Below are 19,456 nucleotides of genomic sequence, written 5' to 3' on the forward strand. Positions count from 1 at the left end.
ATAACCTCTCACACTTACTTCTATTTCTACGTTGCCTTAAATAACAAGTTGTATGTTATTTAGCATTTAATATTTCCAAACTCCATGTATTTAGCATTTAATATTTCTTTGCAAAATTATTATATCTTGGACCTGTTTTCTTTTTAATATGTTAATTTTATGTGGCTTCCTGATCCAATGTGGGTACCATCTGCAATTATATATTATATTTAAGTCATAGTTTGCCTTAGAAATAACTATGTATCTTTCTCCTTATTTTAATGACTTTTGTTTCAGGGCAATTTGAAGGAATGCTACTATTGATCTAGGTAGTACTGAACTCTGGTTGATACTATTCACATTTTAATGTTTGAAGTAAGGTGTTTGTGTAGTGAAGTAGAATTTTGTAGAGCATCTATTTTTAATAATTTGGAACTCAAGGTATGTATGAGTTTTACTATATGAGTTGAGAAAATAAAAAATGAAGTCTTGTGGAGATAAGTGCAGATGATGTTAATTGGAGCAAAAGCTGGAAGCAATTTTCAGAACATCTCCAGCAGGGGGCCTCAGCAGACAGCAGTGGGGTACCAGCGGTAAATTGAAATCAATCTTTCTCCCCAAGTCCCCCACTATCAAGTGTGTGGACACATACCTAAGTGTAGATCTGTAGTATCAGAGCAGTACTAGGTGAACTACTTAATTTGTAATGAAAGTATTTCAAGGAAAGCACAAGGATTTGAACTTCTTGATAACTAGCAGTTAATGACAATGCAAAGAAAGCTATCTGGATATCTATCTATGTTATCTGCGTGAGAGGGCTGCAAGGAAATTTATTTTTTTTAATTATTTATTTATTTATTTATTTATTTAGGGTCAGGGGGAGGAGCGGAGAGAGAGGGAGAGAGAAAGAGAATCTCAACAGGCTCCTTGCTGTCACCATGCCAGGAGGGGGCTCCATCTCACGAACTGTGAGATCATGACCTGAGCCGAAATCAAGAGTTGGACTTCAATGCTTAACCAACTGAGCCAACCAGGTGCCCCAGGAAATTTCTTTTTTAAAATAAACACCAAACATTTCTGGTGTAGGCAGAGAACAGCTCTGGAAATGGCTCATTTGGTGGAGATCACTCCCCAGAGGGGGACAAAATTCCCAGGGAACACAAGAGAATCCTCCCACAGGAAGAAGCCCTTCCCTCTCAGGGGGTGGGCTGCAATACCAATTAACCTCAGTGAAACTTTATATTCTATATTTAACCTGGTCACTTGATATAAATCTTATTTTATGCAATGAGGGAAATATTTAGTCACCCAGTGAAAATGAAGTTTGCTTCTTACTGTTTGCTTCTATAGGAAAAGGTGGGGGAAAATCCTTTTTTTCTTTCTAAGTCCTAGCATTTGAAATTTGATATTAACATTAGCATTTCTCTTCCTAATTTTTGATCTCCTCTCCAGTTTAAATAGAAGGGACTTCAAAATTCTCATTGGTCATTTTCCCCAAAAGTCAAATATGTGAATAACTGATGAGAACTTTTGTTTCTTTTCTTTCTTTCTTTCTTTCTTTCTTTCTTTCTTTCTTTCTTTCTTTCTTCTTTCTTTCTTTCTTTCTTTCTTTCTTTCTTTCTTTCTACAGTCAAGAGGAAGGCACTCTCAAAGCTCATGATTGCGTCTTAATTTACAAATCAGAGACAGAGGGAGATGAAAACCACACTCCAGACAGTAACTTAATCGGTCTCACCACCAAGATGTTAAAAGTGAAGAGGCTGGAAGAAATCAACACATGTTATAACAGTAACAAACTGGAGAAAATGGCCTTTTTCCACTGCATGGAACAGGTTGAGAAAGTGAAATGTTTTCTGGAAGAAAGTTCTAGTGAACAGGATTCAAGATCTGGAAAGAATGAGGTAATTACGTGCTAATTTCGTCTTGTAAAAAGTATCAGTGCTACTTTATCTATTCTTACATGAATCAGTAACAAATTTTATTTTTGTTACTTGTGTGAAGAATTAACGAACATTTATGGGTAAGAAATTTTCATTTTGTTTCACTGAAGATAACGTGTTGTAGATTATATGACTGAGTTTGGTAAATAGTTGAGAGGTCTTTGAATATGCATCTCTAGTAGCTGGATACTCCTCGTTGTGGTTAGTGGCTTTGATATTTTGAAATTGAACTTATGGAAACACATCTTTCTTGAAAAGGATCATTTAAAAGGATTGCTTTGGGCATGCAATTCAGAGAAGCATTATGAGGGGCACAATCACTCTGCAGAAGAAGTTTCTAATTTCCTTAAGACCATGAGCTCCTCACAGTATAGGTGACATAGCTGTTGACAGTGACAGTCAGAGATGGGGACAAGCAAGCCTTCCCTGAAGGTTATGCCTGTGTCTTCATTTGTGCACAATGAGGCTCTGAACCTGATTCGGGCTGCTTGATCTTTGGTGATCAAGAAGAGGCTGCCTCATCAGAGTAATGGGATGATGTCTGTTGAGGAAGTTACGTGTGATAATGTATATAAAGCATGTAGCACAGTATCTGTCACCATGGTAAGCATTCTAGAAATGCATTCCAGCAACAATCTGCTCTCTACCTTGACTCAGTAATTGCCACTCATGGGTCCATGGAAGTGCAGCTCCTGGCCCAGCATTGGCCTCTCAGCATGTTGTCTGTGTCTTATTCTAGTACATGCAATTGTTCTGAACGTCTGTCACTTTTCTCTAGACACCACTCTTCAAGGTCGAGACCTTGAATCACTCATACTTGGACTCTTAGTTACTGTCCTGGTAACTAGCACAGAATAGGTCCCCAAAATGTCTGTAGAATGAACAGATCTATAGAGGTGAATTCTGCATTCTGATTGAAGGCTAGGAATGATTATTTTTAAAAATGAGAGCAGGTGATTCTTATTAGGCAGGATTGGGAAACATCCTTCTTTGTTCAGCTACTGTTCTGAAAAGCACTGTTCGGGTAGGAAGGACATTTCTAACTGTGCCATGGACAATGAATAGGGCTGTTAGGTATACAGGGCAGACAAGTCTTTTCATTGTCAGTGAATATGGAATGATAGAATGTGCCAGAGAGAAGAAATGAGTTGGGTTGAAGCTTAGGTTTTCTGAGACCTCCACTTTCCCTATGAGTTAATATCTTGTTCAGTATACACCAAAAAGAAATTTCCGCAGACAAAATTGAAGCCGCATATGAAGAACTTCCTCCTTAGGGCTGTTAAAACACAAATAATTAAACAGAAGCATTCTTTTTTATGTTCATTAATTTTGGTAGGACAGAGAAGACAAAACAATCTTCTTGGATAACTTTGAAATAACCAACTACCGGTAATAGTTTATAAGAAGTTGATTATTTTTTCTAGTACTGTTTTTCTCTGGGTTCTGTGCTATAATTTTTACAGGTAGGAAATATCTTTAAAGAGTGATATGGTGCTAAGCTGGAACAGAAACATTGTTAGGAAGAATTGTTTTCATGATAAACTGCTCCAGAATATTAGATATAACATGATTTGAAAATTAAATATTTTAGGATATTTTTGAGGACAAGACTGAGAATGTTGCTTTTCAGAAACCCTAAAAGAACATCTTTCGCACCTATTCTGATATCCCATGTGATGTGGGCCTCCTGGCTTCGCTTCTGCAGTGGATGCTGTTCAGAAGGTGGAAAGGAATGACTGGTTGCTCCCTATGTCCCATTCAGTTTCTTCTTTGTAAATGGCTGAGAGCCCAGAGATGTCAGCAATAAATTTGCCTGCCTCTCTCTCTTGCCTTGTGGAGAAGGGATGGGACACGAATGGGAGACACAGAGCTCTTCTTTCTGTGGCTGCCAAGGCTGCAGTGTTGGAGGGCTCTGGCTTGCCCAGTCAGTGGGTGCCAGGGTCAGGAGCAGGTTTTGGCAGTGGGTGGGTGGAGAAGGGCATTCGAGCAGCTCAGATGTCTGCAGGTATGTAGACAGAGCTAGATTGACATGTCTCCATCTTCTGCTGCAGCCTCAGTAAATCTTCGCAATAGCAATCTTTTCTCTGCAGGGACTATATAAAAAATGCCTGTTGTAATTTTCCATAAGTGGAGAAGACCTATTTTCTTTTATCTTTTCTCTTTTTGAGAAGCTTAGCATTGCTGATCATAGTAGAAAACTTCACTGTGGTGCATTAAAAAGAATTCACTCTGAATTTCAGATACTCTAGTGAAGTGGGAGCTTTGTTTTAAAGGCTTGAGATGCAATTTCTTTCTAGAAGAGTCTTTACTCCTTAGTCTAGGTTGGTTAAGCTCAGGTTCATTCTCTTTTCTTGCACTTAACCAGGTTTTTCTATTTCACTTTTTTTTCCTCCACTAGACTAATTTTGACTATCTTCTTTCTTTTCCTCTATTTTTTGTTGAAGTTGTTAAGTACCACATCTTCTACTTTTCTACTATGTTTTGTTCACTTTATTTTTCTACTTCCCTTCTTATTCTGTTTTCTAATGAACTTTTTCGTTGTATTATGTTCTAGAGGGTGTTCAAAATCACTTAGATAATGTAGAATTTTAAAAACTTTTATTTATTTAAAATTTTTTTAATGTTTATTTATTTTTGAGAGAGACAGAGACAGAATGTGAGTGGGTTAGGGGCAGAGAGAGAGGGAGATACAGAATCTGAAGCAGGCTCCAGGCTCTGAGCTGTGAGCACAGAACCCGATGTGGGGCTCGAACTCACCAGCTGTGAGATCATGACCTGAGCTGAAGTTGGACGCTCAACTGACTGAGCCACCCAGACGCCCCTGGATTTTAAAAACTTTTAGCAGATATGTCATAATAAGTCTGTTCTAAGCCTATATAATACGGCATTGAAATTAAGTAAAACAAAAAAATGAGTGAGAGCTTACTAGCTATTGTGTATATAACATGAACTCACGAATGATAAATGACTCCCATAACTCTAATTAGTATTATTAGTAATTTGATTATTTGTAATCAAATTTGATTACATATAATTTGATTGTATGTAATCAAATTCAAGTTTTCTTCTTTTGTGAGTTCTCTGTTACCCATATAAATAGCCCCTGCTATATTTTCCTAAGATATAATTTACTGTTCAGTGTGTGTGTGTGTGTGTGTGTGCGCGCGCGCGCACACACACACACACACACACACACAGAGACTTTATTTGTTTAATAAAAGACAAAAGGGCCCACCAAGCAGAGTTCCACTCTTCCATTTGGTTCTGTCTTTCTCCCTTTGCCTGCCCCTATTTATTGTACACATACCTACTTTTTATGCCTGAGATCATCTATGCTCACATCTTTGTCCTTTGGTTTGCCCCTACCCTCCTGAATAACCCTGGTTCCAATCCTCCATCTGAAAGGCTTTGTCCCAACCAGGAGAGGAAGGCAAAGATGTGGGGGTAGAAAATAAGGATAACCCTAGCAGAGGCAGAATGTTTAAATGCCTGGTGCAAATGCTCCAAAGAACAAACAAAATAAAATGTTTATTGACAGGATGTGAAGAGGATAGAGTGGGTGGGAGCAAAGTGTGGATCTCCCTATTTTGATTGCAGTTGGTGTGCTAAATAGCAGGTGGCATTTCCTGACTAACCACTGTGAAATTGTATCAGTAGTGTTCATAATGAATTACTTAGATATCAAAATAACATAGCTGAGGGTGGAGGTTTTGTGATTTTTAAGGTTGCATTTCCCCATCCCCATCTCTTTGCTCCTCGCCCGTAAGGGCAGGAGAAAGCTCCTTGGCAGTAGCCCAGCCATCAAGGCAGATGCCAGTTTCTGTGGTGCTAATCGTCCTTGAACTGGGGACAAGAGAATCGAGTTGGTGTCAACTGTCACCAGTGGGTCTCTCTCTGCCCCTGCACCTGTTTCAGATCTGTCACACAGGTCATCATATTTTTCCTTTTAAAGAGGCAGATTATCTGTTGATCACGTAACTGGAAACACGTATCGCAGGACCCTGCAAGAACCTTCTGCAATTCGGCAACGCCTACTCCTCAGAACAGAGCATGTAATAAGCATGTGCTTGGAAACGTGCTTATGCTAGATCAGGGGAGGGAAGGAACATATAAGCCAAGTGACTTCTATAGCTGCTCCCAGAGAATGGACTTAGCACTTAGAAGAAAAGACATCTGGATTGTAGGTAGTGTGTGCCTTATCTCATCTTCCCTACTCTGGCGTGTGTTCCGGTCCATGATGACACGGGGAGGTCACAGACAGTCTCCTGCTCTTGAGGACACACAGGTAGTAACATCACTTTTAACTACGACAGATTCATTTTGCTGTTCTATTTACTGTTCTATTTCCAACCAGGGAGTGGTGCTTGCCAGAGGAGACGGAATGCATGTCCCGTCTTAATCCTTGCCTGAGACTACTACTGCCTTAGGAGGGGTTGGGATAATAATAGTGGCATGTGGCACATTTCAACATTCCAAACACTTGCCCCAACTTTCGGGGAACCTCAAAGCAGCCATTCCTGGTGCATATTAAAGTTGATGATCTATTTTTGTTTTGAGAGCTGAATAATGTCAACATCTCTTCATTACCCTACTATTATATGACTTAATAACGAAAATAAAATAACACAAAAGCAAAACTTCCATCCCCCTCATCATGTCTATGGCAAAACCAGCATCTGAAGAGTGACCACCTCCCCTGGGAGAGCTAGCTAGCACAGTCTATATGCTCTTTCTTTTGAACTGTTGCCCGATAATGCCTTTCACGTGATGCCGCAGCTATTCCAGGAATGGAATTCAGCCAGGAGAATAGTACAATTCTGAAAGAAGAGAAATAATTCAGATTCTAAGGATTTTAGCACTTCCCAAGAGAGGGTATCTGTATCTGGGGAAACAGCTTTTTCCACGGATGTAATTCTTCTGTCAATTAGCATAAGATACGTTATTTTCAATTCAGTGTAAAACAGTTTGGAAGATAATGTAGAAGCCAGCCTGAATCATAGGAAGGGGACTTACAGTGGCGTCTCTCAGCTTTGTTTCATTACCATCTACTCCTTTTGCAGAGATTTCAGACTTTTCTCCCCCTGGTGGAACCCTTCCCATGAAATCTGAACCACACAGGTACACTGTTACCTGTTTACATATTATAGGTCAACCTGTTTTATACATAAAAAGAAGGTTTTTTTTCACCCTACCTAAACAACCAATTTTTACTCCCTCATTACGAACGCATGATTTATAGTTAAAAAAAACTGTCTCCAGGGGAGTTGGGCAATATATCCGTATACCTGTATGCAAATGCCTTCTTTATATTTATTTATTCAATAAGAAACCACCAACTCAGTACCCTGTGGGGTTGGAGGATGCAGAGCACCAGGTGTCAGGCTTTCATAATGGCCCTGAGCCTTTTTCCGTGGGACCCTGACACAGTAAGTATTTCGGGGACCATTAAGTTCACTTTCAGAGGAATTGCCAAACCTTGGAATAGTTTATTATCTGATATATCTTAGTTGAGGACAAGGTAAAAGAGATGGGAGAAAGATGGATAGACAGGAATAGACTTTTTTTTTTTAGAGTAAGACATCATAAAACATTATAAGTCTCTTTAGTTCTGACCTAATAGCACTGTTAGGTTTGCGTTTTCAGACTTGGTCACTGTTGTCCAAACATTACTCATTTTTGGCTGCTTAACAGATTCCTATGGGAAATACCATGAGGGCTTTCATCTTCAATATGGAAAAGAATGAGTTATTCACCCAAGCTCTGAGAAAGTAGCCCTTGTAGTATTTCCCAATGACAAGGTCAATAAGATATATGGGCTAATTGGGAGTGTTATGGGTATGTATTTCAAAGTTTTTGTAACTTTTGAACTGTAAAGAAAATATCTTTTAAGTCAGATTTTATAATATATCCTCTTACTTTTTTTCTGCATTGCTAATGGTTATTTAGAAATGTGGACAACCTATTGTCTTAGAAATTTCTACAAACACAGAAGTTCTAGAAACTGCCTTTTATAGGGGCATCAGAGAATCCTATTTGTGATGTTAATGTACTCTGTCTCCATTCAGAACATGAAACAGTTGAAAGTTTTTTTTCCAACACATTAGGTACAGATACTTGCCCATGTAAAATTCTGGGTGTCCTGGACCAAACACACAGATGATTCATATTGTTTGTGTCATTTCAGGTTCTCAGAATAATTAAAATTATGATAGTTTTATGTTATTTGGTGTAATATGAGAAAAAAATCTTATTTTCTCTAAAAGTTATAGCAATATATTAAAAAATATAAATATTGCAAATCAAGTCTGTGTTCCTAAGTAAGAAAATGCGTAACATATTGATAAATTCCTAAATATAATTGATCAGAATATGTCCTTATCCGTTTATCTAAAACACTATAGCTGTAAAAGCATATTTATCTATTAGTGTTTCCAGGACTTCAGTTTTTCACATACACCTTCATGGGTTTTGCCATATCTGCATACTACTTTAACCCCTATCAATTAATATGTTCACAATATCAAATCATTTAAAATGTTTAGCAAAAATTTTAGAGTGAAATTATGGTTTAGATATTCAGATATACAATAATGCACACAGATAAACTTTAAAAAATGGTTTGTTAGTTTACAACCTTAAATCACCCCAAATCCCTAGCAATGACATGATCCCAAGTCAGTCTCTGGACACTTGGACTCAAGAAGCTATTTCCACATCTTTGCCCTGTGCCACTTTGTACTTTCTACTCTATTTCTCATTTTCTGCCCAGCATGCAGTAACAATAACAAAGACCAGGGAAACTGGTAATGAGTGGACAGCATGGAGAGAAGAGAAATCCAAAGTCTTTCCTCTAGATAGTGGATACACAGAGAATTGGTAATAGGTAAAGTTTATGTAGCATTTTTTCTGTGCTTGGACCCATGTTCTCCACATTGTCAGTCTTGAGATCCCATCAGAAAGCAGAGCTAAGACAAGAGCATGTAGATAGATGGTTTATTTTTGGAATTGACTTCAGCAACTAAGTGTAGGGGCCTGGAGAGTGTGAAATAGATAAGGAAAGAAGACCTAAAAAGTTCACATTGACAAGCTGACCACTGACAGGCTGGATGACCTCAGAGCTACCCACTGGTAAGACTGGGGCGTGGGGAGCATTGATGCACTGGGCCATCCCCACTGGTCAAGAGCTGTCACATGGGGTGACTAAAATCCTAGCACTTTCAGTTGCACGCACGTAGGTGATTGTTGGTTCTCAAGGGACATCCCACACAATGCTTCAACCTCACTTACAACTTTGACTTCAGGAAAAGTGTCTGATTTGCTAGTCCATTGATTGCGTGGATGTGATTCGTGCTCATTTGGATACCAGCACAATCCTGGCTCTGCCTACTTGAGGGTTCTAATGAGTGCAGGTTATTGTGGTATTTCCATAATGAATGGGACACTAAAGACCTGAGCTCTAGTATGGAGTCAGTGTCTCAAAGATTAGGGACCTAGAAACATAGTTCTTAAGGGATCTTGGCAGTCAGCTCATCCAAATCCTTCTTTGAAAGGGGGACTCAAAGTCTAAGAGAGGTAAAATGGACTTGCCCAAGATTCAGTACGTGGAGGGCCAATTCTTTCTTAAAACCAGAATTACCTTCCAACTGTGTTTTCTATGCTGCTCTTTACACATTTTGTTTTATTTGAGCCAGCTTTTTTTCAGAGAGGGTGGGCAGCACTTTGCATGGTTGCTGCTAAGGTTCCCTCTTGGCCATTTCCAACGTGGACACAGCACAGCAGCTACCCGGGTCAGCCGGCCCAGAGCAAGGCAGCGTGTCGAGTCCTGCAGGCCTGCCTCGAAGGATGGCTGGCCATCAGCCAGGCCTGCTGGCATCTTGTCTTGGCGCCACCTCTTTCTAGGCAGGAGCATCCTGCTTCTTAATTTTCCAGTGCCTCAGGCTCTCCCTCTATGAACAATTCTCCCAAAGCTTCAGCTCAGGAGCCAGGAATCTGAGCAGCAAGGAGCCCAATTAGAAGACTCAGGTTGTGGGGCACCTGGGTGGCTCAGTCAAGCATTGGACTTTGGCTCAGGTCATGATTTCAGGGTTCGTGGGTTTGAGCCCCATGTCGGGCTTTGTGCTGACAGCTCAGAGCCTGGAGCCTGCTTTGGATTCTGTGTCTCCCTCTCTCTGCCCCGCTCCCACTCATGCTCTGTCTGTCAAAAAGGAATAAATGTGAAAATAATAATAATAATAATAAAGAAGATTCAGGTTGTGACAGAGCAGGTTTAATGTTCCTATCAGTGGCCAGGTGTCAGGAAATTCTAAAACAAGGCAGTGAGCAAGCTAGAATGAGTGGTGTGTGAGCCCAACCTCTGATTTGTCTACTAGACCTCTAGCTTCTAGAATTGGGCATTCTAAGTGTAAGCAGTGAACAGGGTTGTAAACTTTTCCTGTTGTTCCACTTTATATAAGGTTTAGGGCTTATCTGAACCTAATTGGGGTGAGGGGTGAGTACCAAGATGAATTATAGAGACAAGATGTTAATTACTAAGTGTTTTTTTCTTGTGTCCTTAAGAAATGACTCTACTTTGGGGCACCTGGGTGGCTCAGTCAGTTAAGCATCCGACTTCGGCTCAGGTCATGATCTCATGGTTTGTGAGTTCAAGCCCCACATCGGGCTTTGTGCTGAATGCTTGTTCAGAGCCTGGAGCCTACTTCAGATTCTGTGTCTCCTCTCTCTGCCCCTCCTCTGCTCGTGCTCTGTCTCACTCTGTCTCTCAAAAATAAATGAATGTAAAAAAAAAAAAAAAAGAAATGACTCTACCTTCTGTGCAATATACAAGTGTTATAATAGTATTTCCCACATCCAGCCATTCAATTCTAAGTTGGGTTTTGCTCTGCTGTTTTTGGAGTGCCAGCCTGCAGGTATACCACTGGAATTTTTAACTGCAGAGTTCTTATATGTGGGCCATAATAAGCAACTTCTGGCAAGAATTTCTGTCTTCTCAATTCCAGAGCATCTGTCATTCTTGGGGCCCACTTCCGGGTTGGATATCTTTGTCTCTAGCATATATTTGGTCTACAGGATGGTTCCAGATTCTGAAAGGGATTTTGAGCTCCCTTAGACACAAGAAGAGAGGAGGAAATAAGAGCTGAATATTTTATTTGGAGTTTCTGAGTCTCCTAGACTCTGCCAGAGGCCTTTGCATGTCCCTGAATCACTCAAGTCCCTTCAGTTATCTGGAGAGGGCTTTAGAAAGTGTCTCAGGTGTGGCTTCAGAAAGTGCTCATCCCCCCATTCCAGCCTCTCCTCTAAGGAAGGTCCTAGAAGCCACGGTGCCCAAGGAAGAGAAGCAAGGGGATGGAACAGGCAAGGGGAACACATGATGAGTCTACACTGTTTGGCACTGTCTTTCACTGGAACATCATCCACTAGGCCAGAAGTTCTCAAGGTGAAATTCCTGGGCCTCCCTAGGGTCCCTAAGACTCTTTCAGAGGTCTGCAAGTTCAAAACTATTTCATAATAACTTGAATATTTGTGCCTTTTTCACTGCATTGACATTTGCACTGATGATGAAAAGGCTGTAGTGGGTAAAACTGCTAGCACCTCAGCACAAAATAAGGCAGTGGCACCAAAGTGTCCCAGTAATCATAGCATTTTTCACCACCAGACACTTGAATTTTTTGTTTTGTTTTGTAAAGAGCCAGTCTTCTTTAAAAATGTACTTGATGAAACAGGAACGTAAATGTATTTAATCAGCCTGTATCAAAGTCATTTAGATCTTCGTGCGTATATACTGTTTTACTTTACTCAATAAAGAATTGCTGAGGGGCGCCTGGGTGGCTCAGTTGGTTAAGCGTCCGACTTCAGCTCAGGTCACGATCTCGCGGTCCACGAGTTCGAGCCCCACGTCGGGCTCTGAGCTGATGGCTCAGAGCCTGGAGCCTGCTTCCGATTCTGTCTCTCTCTCTCTCTCTCTGCCCCTTCCCCGTTCATGCTCTGTCTCTCTCTGTCTCAAAAATAAATAAACGTTAAAAAAATTTAAAAAAAAAAGAATCGCTGAGTTTCTACTGCATGAAGACACCCTGTTGATTCTGTGGGGACTGTCCCCAAATCGTTGCAGGATATGGTTCTGGTTTGGAGGGAAGATACCTGAAACTCAAAGACACACATAGTTTCACTTACTGATGGTTGATGGTATCAAAAAGAGGCAGAAACTGATGAAACAAGATCATTCATAAGATATGCATTTAGGTTGCAAAGGGCTCTTTTCTGTTCAGTCTGAACTCCACATATTAGAGATATTAGGATCTTCCTTAGACCACTTGGAAATCTCTAGCTATTTGGAAATTTAAACATGAATGGTGACCTGTGTTAGGTCTTACTTTCTTCCCAACCTTCTAGAATAGGTATGTTGAATTAATATGATAACATAGGTAAGTTTCTCCATTCTTTTTAAAAATATTTTAAAATGTCTATTTATTTTTGAGAGAGTGCGAGTGGGGGAGAGGCAGAGATAGAGGGAGGCACAGAATCCAAGGCAGGATCCAGGCTCTGAGCTGTCAGCACAGAGCCCGATGTGGGGCTTGAACTCATGCACTGCAAAATCATGACCTGAGTTGAAACCGGATGCTTAACAGACCAAGCCACCCAGGCGTCCCTAGTTTCTCCATTCTTAAATTTTTTTTTTCAACGTTTATTTATTTTTGGGACAGAGAGAGACAGAGCATGAACGGGGGAGGGTCAGAGAGAGAGGGAGACACAGAATCGGAAACAGGCTCCAGGCTCTGAGCCATCAGCCCAGAGCCTGACGCGGGGCTCGAACTCACGGACCGTGAGATCGTGACCTGGCTGAAGTCGGACGCTTAACCGACTGCGCCACCCAGGCGCCCCCCTAGTTTCTCCATTCTTAAGGCTGTGTTTGCATTTGCCAATTTAGGATTTATACTTTAACTTGGGTCTACTTATTTACTTACTTATTTTATTTAACAAGTATGAAAGTGGCCCTTACATGTGTGCCAGACCCTGTTCTAAGCTGTTTACAAATAAATAAGGACTCATTTAAGGCTTATAGGCACTACCCTGTTTGGCTGTATGGATAATAATAATGAGTGCTACCATTTATGTTATGTTTATTGAGTCCCAGGCACTGTGTTAAGCACTTGTCATAGAGCATCTCAGTTAAATCTCAATGGTCCAATGGATTTAGTATAATTGTTGCCTCTGTTTTAGAGAAAAGTAAATTGAGGCTTAATGACGTCAGGTACTTGCCCAAAGTTATGCAACTATATACCATGATATCCCGTGGATGGGTTAGCTTTCCCAATAATATGAAAAGGAAAATTATATTTGTAGAAAATTTGACTGGAATTAATTTTTAAAAAATTAAACATGAAGTATTTGAAAACAAATGGTCTCTGATGAATTTTCTAAGGGCAGTTTGTACTATCCTCACATTATCTGAAATATAGTTCACATTTGATGACTGTTTTGCTTGTTTGTTCTATTTATGCAAACACAGTCAGACTTGATGGATAAAAAACGATCCACTTTCTTTTGCATGAGTCAGGCTTTTTTTCTGGAACTGTGATGTAACAGTGGCCTCCAGTGGAGAGAAGTTGCAAAAGTCACTGCGGCAGTGCAGTGACGTTAACAGCACTTGAGGCTAATCCTTCTGATCCTATGATCAGAGGAAACTCTTGTGGCTGCAGTCAGCCATTGTCAGGCGTTGGTTCATGAACACAGTGGAAGCTGGGAGAGAGAATACATTGGAAGTATTATTCTCTCAAACATATAGTAAGGTTGGAAAATCATAAACTAAATTAGCTTACTTTATTGTAAGAATATAGTACATAATATACAAAACATGTGTTAATTGGCTGTTTATATTATTGGTAAGGCTTCTGGTCAACTGTAGTCTATTGGTAGTTAATTTTTTGTAGAGTTAAAAGTTATATGTGGATTTTCAGTTGTCAGGGCATCAGCAGCCCCAACCCCACATTGTTCTAGGGTCAACTGTATTTGACATACAGAAGGATTTAGTAACATGGGCTTACTAGGACATGAGAGAAGACAGAGCCCATTTATTTGATTGGACACATTACTCAGTATGCCACAGGAGATAGGCAATGTGTGACTCCATCAAGCCTGACACAGATACAATTTACAAAGATTTACAAACTCTCAAATTACAACAAGTACTATCACCCCTAGGACAAAAGGGGCAGGAGAGACTCTACTGGTGTGCTGTCCAGCACCCTTGTCTCTTGATACTTCAAATGGTGAGTGACTATAACTGTCTTACCTAGCTGTCCGATACCACAGGACAAGCTGCATTCTCCACCTGTCCAGTCTTCAACCCTGAGACCATCCCTGGTCCCAAGCTCAGAAGGCCACACGGTTTACGAACAGAGCTGTATATTACAGTGAAGTTATTGGGGGGATAAAGGGGATAAAGGGAAGAATGGAAAGTCACCAGGAACAATATCTAACTCTTAATCTTGTGCACCAGAAGGTAATGACTTCTAATTGAAGCCTATCAATCTATTTCCAATCCTTCTATTTTAATACTGTGTTTGCATGATCATATCATCTTCTGTGGGCTTATTAGTATTATTCCCCAACACATAATGTTGGAAATTCTCGGATGCACCTACAGTATTCAAGGCTCTGAGCAGTCCCTTGTTAAAACAACAAAACCATTTTAACCAGGCACATGGGACACATTCAATAAATGTTAGGTCATATCTGAAACATTAGCATTCTAATTTACCCTAAGAGCTTTCAAAATTGATCTGACCACTGAACTCTTCTGTTTCCTGACTCACGTTCATGTTTTAGGGTGCCCTAAGATGTACCTTGGGGAATACTGGTTTAGAGACGATTCATTATTGACTCTGGTATCAAATAGGCCCCGATTCAAATCCCTGTGGGACCCCTTACCAGCTGTGTGACCTTAGTTATTTAACCTGAATCTCTGTCCTTGGTTCATCAAAATGGGTCGGAATGCCAACCTTGCAGAATAATTGGGAGGATTAAATTAGCTAATCTGTTAGCAAATGGTTTGGTGCCTGGCACAGAGATGTGGCCTCCATATTTAATATCTGTTCCCACTTCTTTATTTTCACCACACCTTGCCTCATTCTTTCTCTTCTATGCCTTTTGAAATCCTTCGTGTCCTTCAAGGTTAGATTCAAATCCTCCCACAGTTGATTCTTATCTGACATCTTGCTTCCTCCCCACCCCCACCAAGTATGCACTGACTACATCACAACCTGTGCCATTTGTGTGGATATTTTTGATGTCTTTTCTGGCAATAATTATTTCATAGGTTGGGCCTCTGCTTGTAAAAAAGCTGGGGCTCCTTGCCTGTGGGGATCATTCCTTAGATTTCTTTGTATCCTTCATAGCAACTGTGCGATGCACGTCCATTTTCATTTGTGCTCTAGTTATTACCAACACATTTTAGGAACAATTTCATATTTTAAGCCTTAGAAGTGAAGATAATTATTAATATCCTTATTTCAAATATTTAAACAAAGTAATGAGTAGAGTCAACCTCCAAATTGCAGAATATTTGGAATAATATTGGTGTTGGACATTTTCTCAAAAAGATCTAAGAGGATGTGTTTGAATGGAATTTTAATCATTTCTAGACTGGCAGAACCAATTTTGAGAGGTCAGCATGATCTGATGTACTGCAGCATTCTTCATTACCCACAGATCAGAATGTCTGAGATAAGAGAATACCAGGAGTTCTGGTGCTTGCTGCCTCCTTCTGGAGAAGAAGGCTATCTGCCACCTCTTTCTCTCAAGTTGAAAGTGTCTATCAACTTGTACTCTGAAATTGCTCTAATAAAATTGGGTGAAAATTGTGTATAATTATATCCAAGGGACATTTCATAGATTCTGAAGCCCATTTTGGAATTAATTATCCAAAAAAGTTAATTTGAATATAGTTTTTAAAATAAATTAAAAATATTTTTTAACGCTTATTTATTTTTGAGAGGCAGAGAGAGAGACAGAGCAAGAATAGAGGAGGGGAAGTGAGAGAGGGAGACACAGAAACCAAAGCAGGCTCCATGCTCTGAACTGTCAGCACAGAGCCGGACTCAGGGCTCAAACCCACGAACTGTGAGATTATGACCTGACTTAACTGACTGAGCCACCTAGGCGCCCGTGAATATAGTTTTTATTTTTATTGTTTTCATTTATTTTATATATTCTAACCTTTGACAGTTGTGCTATTTTATGTATGATGAAGATAGTCATTCACCACAAACCAGAATCTTACTACCTAAAACGTGATCCATGACTCATCAGCATCTCCAGGGAACTTGTTAGGATGCAGACTGTTAGGTCCAACTTGCACCTACTGAATAGGAATCTCCATTTTACTAAGGTCTCTGGATGCACATGCACATACACATCAAAGTTTGAGAAGCACTAGAATATTCGTTACCTCCTGCAATTGAAAAATGAAGGGTTAATTAAAGTTTACTGTAAAAAAATTGCTGAAATAAACATTTACTATTGCACTTATGAGTATATGTTTACCTAGGTAGCAGATATGTATGTTACATATGCATACATGCATATCTATTCAGGACACATGTGTATATGTGTGTATTCTCCAAGGGGTCTCTCCGGCTGTTTCTTGGGAACCAGGCAATATCCTTTCCTGAACATCTTAAGAGCATATTTTCCTTGATAAAATAAATATGTCTAATAATAGTTCTTTCCATTTGATTTCCCAGGCAGACAAAACACAAAACTTGCACTCTGTCCAGTGAGATTAGCTGGGTGAGAGAGCATGTGAAGTGCCAGGCATGGTCTGCCTTCCCTGTGAAGGTCACATTGGTCCTCTCAGAGACGGGTGTGGACATCAAGTTCCTTGCCCATTTGAGAGGTTGTAGCCCTCTGATGAGACTGCGTCATGGAAATTCCTTAGTCTGCTCTTGTCGGCAAAGCAGCAGGCAGTATAATTGAAAGCCACATATGTGCTGAGTAAAGGACTAATCCGTGAGAATCTATCTGATAACTGAGTTACTTCTGCAGGTGCTTTCTAGCACGTAACCATGAGCACGTGTGGTGTGGAGTGACTGGATCCATCCCCTTCTGCTGTTGCCAGTTTTAGGATAGCTTACGGTTCAGAAGCTCTCAGGGTCAAGTGAAAAGGTCATTGGTATCTGGAGTTTGTCGGTCCATCTGGGCTTTGCCATTCATGTTAGATAAGTGACCTTGACTCTGAGCACGTTATGTAACTCTCTGATATTTGTTTGTCTGGGATGACAACTACTGTTTGAAGGCAGCATTTCTCTAACTCTTTTGAAGATGGGAATCACCTAGGATTCTTGGTGAATGGACAGATGCCTAGCCCCCCTAAAACTATTGGGCCAGAATCTCCATGAGTGGAGCTTGGGAATCTGTGTTTCTAATAACCCTCCAGGGGATTCTTGTAAGAAGTGTGGTTAGCACTGTTCTAGGGAAGCCATTTGATTAATATCCAGCTCACTTCCCTTCTTCAATTCCTAAATTTGTTTATATCAGGAAATGCCAAGTGGCAACAAAGAAGGTGATGTTGTGTCATTGCTGCGGGTTGGTTAGACCATAAAAAGATACTAAACTTTGAAATATCTAGAGATGCCTGGGTGGCTCAGTGGGTTGAGCATCTGACTCTTGATTTTGGCTTTGGTCATGACCCCAGGGTTGTGGGATTGAGCCCTGCATTGGGCTCCATGCTGAGTGTGGAGTCTGCTTAAGATTCTCTCTCTCTCTCTTCTTCTTCTTCTGCCCCTCCCCCCCAACTCATGCTCACTCTATCTAAAGATGAAATAAAAAAAAGAAATATCTAGCTTGAGTACTCATCATCCCTACCTCTTAAGTTAGTGTTGTGACCACTTGAGTTTCCATTTCTATAGAATAAGCTGGAAATTATACATACAGTTGATTTTTGCTCTGAATCAATGTTACATAAATGTCAGCTGATATTATTGAGTTTCTTGACCACTCTGTTGCTTGTTAAGTCTCTCAGGTATCTTGGTCTCTGGGGATTATGAATTCATGGAAAATATATATATATAATTTACATATGTATTACCATTCCACCATAACTCTTATGTCTTTATATTAGTCACATCAAGACTAAGATAAAAAATATTTTGTAGGATTAAAAATTTGGTTCTCTCATATCCAGTGAGAGAAGAGAGAAGTCTGGCTTCTTCACAGTTTGGTAGAAGATGCAATAGGTAGTTAAGGTAGCAAAAGAGGATTCATTCAGGATAAAATGAACAGATTAAAAATAATATGAAAAGAAGAAAGATATAATAAAAGGTTTAAAGAAGAATTGAGAATCGTTTTGCATGATGTGCAAGCTGGTAGAGGGACCTGTCCCTGTCTAAATAATTATAATAAAGCAAGCCTTCTTTGAATGTACTTGAGACACTGAATGAAATTCAACCCCAGGGTTATTAGCCCTAAACATATCCACAAATAGATCAAGAGAGCAGTTGGGGACAGAGGGTCAAGGAAGGTTGCATGTGAAAGAATGTTTGGGAGGAACAGCCAAGGTCAGGTGGAATGAAGCTCAAACCTTCTTCAGTGTGAGGTCACTCTCAGCAGAAATAAAGCACCAGTGCAGTCCCTTTGGCCATTCCTGCAAAACCCTCTAGATTTTCAGTTTTAAGGCATTAGCAGTAAAGGTTCCACCCACCTCCCAGAATGTTGATTCCACCTCTTCCCAAGGCTCCAGCAGCTTCAGGGTTCACTCCACATGGCCTGGCACACAACACCATTCCTAGGGTCACTGTAGAGCTGTCCAATAAACTCTGTCAAGACCAGAGTCCAGCTCAGACGGATTCTGGCTGTGTGTGGGCCCACGTGGGAACTACTGTCACCAGAAATGTAAGGAAATGTACCGTTCTGCTCAGGCCAACTGGAAAAGATTTATGAAATGCTTCCCAAGTGCCCAGATACCTGCTAGGATCTATAGAGGAGGCCAAAGAAATGGGATTTACAGTACCCATCATGATTAGCTGTTGGACCTCTATCAATTCCTGTAGCTTGCTGAGTAGGTATTTGAAATATGGGGTTAATAATATTGCTCTCATGCTGGCTGCTATGCAGAATATGTAGGGACTGTGTATGAAACACTTAGCACTATGCCTGATATGTGAGTACTCACTAAGTGGTAGCTAATGTTAATGTTGTTGTTACTGTTACTGTAGAAGCTGATCATTTAGTTGGAGTTGAAATGTCTGATTACATGAATTAGGAAGAAAACAAGATTGGGAAATTCATGCATGGTGCTTGGGGACTGTAATTCTCCAAGTGGAGCCAGCTGGCTGGTCCAGGCTGACCTCTTGCTGGATGAACCTGCAGGGGGCTGTTGTTTAGGGCTTTCTCTCCCCTCACTTGGGTTTGTGCAGAGATGGAGTCACCCACAGGCCATGGGTCAGATTCCCTGTTGACAAGCTCACTACCACGTAGAAGGGACCATGTCATGGCCATGTATTGTTATGATTACCCTCCCCTTCCTGTCACTTTCTCTACTTTAC

At 40.4% G+C, this 19,456-nt stretch overlaps 1 protein-coding gene across 1 annotated transcript in view; it reads left to right on the forward strand.

The window, feature by feature from the left end:
* The first annotated feature begins 1,721 nt into the window (after nt 1-1,721).
* Nucleotides 1,722-19,456, forward strand: part of MYLK4 (myosin light chain kinase family member 4) — a 76,679-nt gene continuing 58,944 nt past the window's right edge. The window contains exon 1 of the mRNA XM_043593137.1: nt 1,722-1,880. Coding sequence (XP_043449072.1) covers nt 1,722-1,880 — 159 coding nt within the window. The remainder of the gene's footprint in view (nt 1,881-19,456) is intronic.

Source organism: Prionailurus bengalensis, chromosome B2 (genome assembly GCF_016509475.1).
Source record: "Prionailurus bengalensis isolate Pbe53 chromosome B2, Fcat_Pben_1.1_paternal_pri, whole genome shotgun sequence".
Lineage (NCBI taxonomy): Eukaryota > Metazoa > Chordata > Mammalia > Carnivora > Felidae > Prionailurus > Prionailurus bengalensis.